General features: G+C 37.5%; 1 protein-coding gene across 1 annotated transcript in view; it reads right to left on the bottom strand.

Annotated features, from left to right (window-relative positions):
* Positions 1-363: 363 nt before the first annotated feature.
* Positions 364-6,723, bottom strand: part of SPG21 (SPG21 abhydrolase domain containing, maspardin) — a gene marked incomplete in the record, with an annotated part of 640,586 nt that continues 634,226 nt past the window's right edge. Inside the window, 1 exon segment of the mRNA XM_044078676.1 lies at positions 364-511. Within this exon segment, the coding sequence (XP_043934611.1) occupies positions 392-511 (120 nt within the window).

The following is a 6,723-nucleotide window of genomic DNA, read 5'->3' as shown; positions in this document are numbered from 1 at the left end:
AGCAAATCTATGGTAGAAGAGCTCGTACAAATAAGATGATTAAAAAAACTGAAATAAATGAACGTGAAACTAAATTATGAAGCTCAAATATCTTTCTTCGAAAGCAAGTTTTCTTTAACAAAATGAGTTTATAGCAGTAAAAATCAGTGCATCTTTACATTTAATCTATGGTATTGAACCATAAACAATATTTATCAGTTTTACAAAAACAGTGGTCCAGAATGGCAAGGTTTTAACCATGGATCAAAATGCCATGAGTATATCAAAGAAAGCAGAGTCCAAGGAGCACAGTGATCACCAAATGCACAAAGAAATCCTGTATAACAGCATGGCTTGTGGGCAGGAAGACTGATTATGTCTGTCAAAAAAAAAAAAAAAAAAACTGTGAAAGTTACTGTTGCACATCATTACTGTCATTCAAGCTGCTCATCTGAACTTCAAGTTCCTCTTTGTTCACCATAGCAGGGTCAATAGCTGCATAGCGTGTACCATGGAATTGTCGGAGATGAATCTGAAATGAAGAGTAAACACTTAGTGATACCATTCTGCTTACTTAACTCATTTGTAACAGTTGATGCTCCTAGTCTTCAAGCAGGGAATACACTTTACTCAACTGTTTACTGAGAGCAATAGGTTTTTACTGCCTTTATGTGAAACCCAAAATACTGAAAAATGATTGCTGAAGTTAAAAGTAATGCTCAACAGTTCTTGTTACTGTGATTACTACAGTTCTGAAAAGAAAAAACAATCTCTAATATAACAAAAGCAAAATGCCTGTTCCAAAATTCACAGACTGCAATTCAGTCCTGGTGACTGACAGTTCTACAGCAGTTTTCTTTAAAGACACAGGCCAGAACTCAAAGTCTGGGGCTTTGCATGTTCTTAGCAATAATCTATGAAGAGAGACACTATATGGTTATGTAAATCACAGACTTTCAGGATGAATACATAAATGTGGAGGTCTTTACTTTATAAAGACACCTCCCTATTGTAAAAGTGTAATATGTTTAAGGCATAAGCTATGATTGAGCAGCTGATAAGCAAATAAGGCATTACATGTTTGCATATCAATAGGATTCCTAGAGATGAATCCATAATGAGCTCATCTGCATATCAACCATGTAAATGGCCCTGAATCTACATCAGTAAGCAGCACTTTAACAGGAGAATACAGAGTTGTGAAAGGAAGGAAAAATGTTTTATTTGGTGTCAGGGATGTGCTTCGGCATACATAGGCAGACTACTGAAGGGTTTTGTTGGGGAAAAGTTTAATTTGGTGTCGGAGACGTGCTTGCACATACACGAGCAGACTACTAAGAGGTTTATTGGGGGATTTCAGTTTAGAGTCAGTGAAGTGCTTAACTTGGGCATACTGCTGAAGAGATTGGTGGGGAAGGGTTTCATTTTGGTGCTTATGCATACTTGGACATACTACTGAAGAGATTGGTGGGGAAGGGTTTCATTTTGGTGCTTATGCATACTTGGACATACTACTGAAGGGATCGCTTGGGGAAATTTCATCTTTTATGCTTGCACATACTGGAGACAAACTGCTGAAGAAATTGCTGGGCAAACAGATTTATTTTTGTGTCACTGTACGGCTTGTATGTACTTAGACAAGGTACTGAAGGGGTTGCTGGGGGGAAATGTTTCATTTATTTGACAGTGAAGTCCTTATGCATACTTCAACAAACTACTGAAAAGAATGGCTGGGGCAAGTTTGTGGACTACAACTCAGACAAGAAAGATGAAGCACTGCAAGGGATTTGTGTACCATGTACTACCACGAATTGTAAGAATACCTAATTAGCATATGCTGCTTTACAAAATTTCTTATCTGCATTTCATTATACTTAAGTTATTTTGCATTGGCATATATGGCCTCTATGAATCTCGCCTTTGCTAAGCTCATTCATAAACATCAGGGATAACCTATCGCATTTGTGCAAATTACTATAAATACCGACCACATTCTTTACAGTTACCAAATTCTGATGCACACATTTATGTTTACAATTTCAGGTAGCTCGCACTGTTACCAAGCCCAGTACAGGACAAAAAAAAACTTCCATTACAACTTCCTAGGACACATCAACTTTCTGATTAAGTGTAGAATTTCTCATGACCACAGGGAGTTTCATTCCTTGTGAGGCTCCTTTCCTAACCTGGACCGCATAACATTTATAAATTTCCAGCTCCTGCCTTACCTCACATATGACTGGGTGCACAGCACTTCACAGGAACTCTTCTTCTGGTTGAAACGCTAACTCATCTCTGAACGTATACAACTGCTAACTAGAATAACTAAACTCCTGTAAATTTATTTTATCTGACTTTTCAGGTGAAATCCTTTCAACTCTCAATACAGCTATTTCATTACATGGTTATCCCAGCTCAGACACAAGGTACCAAGGCTGAGCAATTGGATTAGCCAGAGCCAATCTGCCTGATCTGTTGCAGTGAGTAGGTTTTCCGGGATCTCCAGCTTTATCCTGGACTAAACTCCCAGAACACACCTTTTTTAAACCAAAAATCTTCTGTCCACATCATCCCTAAGGTAAATTTCCACCACATATGTACTAACTGGTTCTGTACATTATCTTTATCGAACCTTTAGAAAAGCTATGTACAAGAACACCCAAGACCTACTACATGCCTACCCACCCCCCCCTGTAACAATTTGCTTACATGGATGGGAACAATCTAAGATCCACTGTAATTCCTTGCCACCATCACTCTGATGACATATTTGCAAATTCAGACATCATGACTGATATGAACCCTCAAAGCACTCAGGCAGCAGATTTAGTCAGGAATACAGATTCTACTGAGTGTAACCCTGTGTGTGCTGGCTTAGAAACATGGCTCTACCAGGTGCAACTCAAAAGTCTTATGACAGTGTGTTTATCCTTTGAAAATGTTATGTTTAAAGCTCAGCAAACCCTTTTCTTCATTTTTCCTAGCTCCAAAGAAACATTTTACCTATTCTTATAAGAAGAAGCATCACAGGTTAAACCAGCACCAGCAAATAAAATAAAAGAGATGAGATTAGCTGTTGTGTTATACATCACTGCGTAAAGAGGCAAGTGCAGGCTGAAATGCTTTTTAAGTTACTCTGCACAGAATCAAAAAGTGTGGGATAGTTTTAAGTTAATGTTTAGGTTGACAATTATGGCATTTTAGTGTAGTCAATCAACAGTACCATTATTTTTCATGGATTTTTCTTTAGAGTCATTACACAACTGTTCCCAGTTTTACCCTCACACCAAGATTTACCATGTTTCTTTGGAGTACTTACCCAACTCTCATTTTCTGGTACATCAGACAGCTGCACTGTTATCACGTGTCTTTCAGGCAGGTCACGTTTCTACAGACTTCCAAGTAGTCCAGGTACGGTTTTGCTACGTCAGGAAAAAACTATCTTCCTGCTTTCTCAGCCTCTTTGGGGGAGCAAAACTGTCACTTGGTTTATGCCACTCATTTTCCTTCTCTCCCTTGAACTCTCCAGCCTGCTTCCCCTGCTATCTTTCTATGACCTTCTCACAAATCTCATGCAAATAAGAAGTCTGCTTAACTTTCTCCTCCTTTACAGTCTCTGTTTCACAAGTTTGATTACCCCACTTGTCTGCTTAACAGCATTAATATTCCTGAGAATAAGACAACAGTTCCTTTTCAAAGTATTTAACTTCAGTCTAGTTCCTGAATCTTCTGCTGCACTTTTACTTGTAGATGTACGTTTTGTTCCTGTAGATTATACTTTTCTATTAGATATGTATGGTTCATTTTCAAGGTTATGCTTTACCAAGTTGACGCGACTGCTAATCTCTTGAATATTAACAACTTTGATTCATCTCACTTTGGGAAGGAAAGCTTTCACCTTGCTCCCTTGTTAGCATGCCTTTAATATCTGCTTTTGTTGCCTGTCATCATAACTGTCAACCTTCAAGCATTAAAAATCATAGTGCTGGCCTTTAAAAAGTAATGATAGAGGGTCAGAAACAGGTAAGATGTGTTACTTTTCATAACAGAAGATTTTGAGGTACCAGGGCTTACAAAATTAACGCTGTTAAATATTTACATACGCTCTGGTCAGATATTTAATAGTGCTTGTTCCCTTAATTAGGTCTAACGTTATGGGGAGTACCCATGCAAGCGCAAGTCTGAAGGCAAAAGCTATAGTACTATCCATAAATCACAGAAGTTGTGAGGTATGATTGACATCTCTCTTGCTCTCTAACAAAAGTTGTTTGTGACTGAACCGACCTAAGTTTCAATTTCTCCGTTTTCCTTATTCTCCAGTTTAGAGTTCAACTCTACATTTCCATCTCTGAGAAGTAAAACTTTTGCAGCTACTGCACATTCAGCTGTATTATTTTCTCGTCCTTAAATGTAAGCCCAGTTTTCATGGCGGTCTATTCTCTTCCAAGAACAGATTCCTCACAAACTGCACCTCAGTTACCAAGGCTTTTTTCAGGTTTTGATTAACTGACTGAAATTGTTTTCAGTGTTTGTTTTCTTGTCCCTTTTACCCTCTTATGCCTCATTTAGATACCTGTATGGTTTTCTCAGTAGTAGTGACATGAGACTCTGGTGGTAAATATTCTAGTTTACGCTTTGTAACTGAATAAGGTCCAACATTAAGCACTTTTGAGATGCACGGCACAAAAAAAAAAAAAAAATATATATATACATATATATATATATATATATATATATATATATATACATATATATATATATATATATATATACAGCTGGAAAGTTTCATTTATCCTTTACTGACCACGTTAGTCCCACTAGGCTAGCAGCCTCTGTCCAAGGGAACTGAGTTGTATTGGAGGGCAAGGAGTCTTTCGTTGTGCCTGGCAATGGATGAGAGGATTACAAATAGTGTGGAGTAAGAAGTACTACACCACTTCCTGATAATTTAATTAAATGAGGGTGGGTTAGAGACAAGTTTTGTGCAATATGGATGAAGGAGAGCAAGCTGATGAAATTGCAACATCATGGTTGGACACAGTTCAAAGATGCTTTTTTGAAGAACAGGGAAGCAAAGAAGAGGGTAACAATAAAGGCTTCATGAGGAGATAAAGGTGGTGAGAAAAACATTACTGGATAATGTTAAGGTAATTAAAAATACATGCTTATGTTACTCCAAAAATATTAGTGCTGCAATTAATAAATAAAGCTCTGTTATGAATAAGAAATGTTTAACAGTTTGTACAGGTAGTAAAAAAAAATGTCCAATAGACAGACATTATCGATGGCATGATACAGTTGTACTGTTGGGAGTTAAGCCTGTGGGTATACAGGCTTTTACCCACAATGACTTGGAAACATTTTGAGAGCTAACATTTGAATCATATGAAAGGGTGGAAAACTGTCACTGCTTTTGAAGGAAAAAAGCACTGTGAATGATGCACACAAGTTATTGAACGGACTGGTGTCTCATTTAGAAGAGAAGTAAAAATTCATATTAGGACATCTGAAGTGACTGCTGAAGAACTGATTGTTTTTTTTGTTAATAAACATGAAAATGTTTTAATATGGATAAAAGTGTATGGTGATAGAAAGTATGGAATGGAGATAGGAAATTAATGTTTTTTCTGGACACAAAAATGGAAAACTTGTGTATTTACTATGTGCAATTATTGCAAATACAGAAAAGGTAAGTTAAAATATTGAGGTCAGCCAAAGACAGGTTTTCATTGAGGTGCAGGAGATCATTTGATAAGTGAATGTAGTAAAAGAAAATGTTATAAATTTGAGAAAATGTCATGTGTCAAATAACTGTAGGAAATTTTGTAGAAAATGTGGTAGCACAGAAGATTACTGGTATAAGTGTGAGCAGTAATTAAGGAAAATGAGAATTTAAACAATGGAAATATTATTCAAGGTTGAATAGAACATAAATAAGATTACAAAGGTAGTATAATGCATGAAAGATTTAGAAAATTATTTGGCTGAAGTTCAAAATCATGTTCAGCTTTTAAAAGCAGGAAGATGGTGAAGATAAGGACAAAGGGACAATGGAGAATAGTTGTGTCTTTCGGCTTTTCCCGGTTTGGGGTCACCACAGCGAAACTCTGGTCCGCTAATGATTGGCAGTAGATTTTTACGTGCAGAGTTGCCGGCCCTGACGCACAACCTTCAACAAAGGTACGCCCATTCACGCATGTCTCCACACAGAAGACACTCTAAGCTGAGAATCGAACAGGACAACGTCTTACTGTGAGGCGACAATGCTAGCGCAGCACCACCACCGCAGTTGAACAATGGAGAATAGTAAAACGGGAAAAACAAAGTACTGACTAGGACAACATGAAATACAAATAAATCAATTTTAAGTGCTTTCGCAAAGGAAAATACCAATACTTCTTCAGACAAAAGAGTAGAAAAGTACAGTTGTGTACACTTACCATAAATGTAGATGTTCGAGTGTATTCACTGTTGCAGTCATTACACATTTGGGTAATCTGCTGGCAGGTTGCCCTCAGTCAGCCTGATTAACAAAGTCTTGGGTCCTGCGTCGATTGCTGTCCCTTCTTCCATGACGTCAGGGATATAAAGCATGCAGCCAACGCCATTACATCAGTTTTTCTTGCCCCAGATGTCAGGTGCCCCCCAAATGGGGAGCAAAATATATAAATATTTTAAAACTCAAAAATATATACCGCCAAACAAAAGCAAATACACCAAAAAGGCTTTTAAGTGTAGTAAAAG

This window comes from Protopterus annectens, chromosome 7.part1, assembly GCF_019279795.1.
Source record: "Protopterus annectens isolate FY-2018-M chromosome 7.part1, PAN1.0, whole genome shotgun sequence".
NCBI classification, from domain to species: Eukaryota; Metazoa; Chordata; order Ceratodontiformes; family Protopteridae; genus Protopterus; species Protopterus annectens.
The sequence above is the reverse complement of the archived record's forward strand: the minus strand, read 5'-3'. Positions and strand labels throughout refer to the sequence as shown.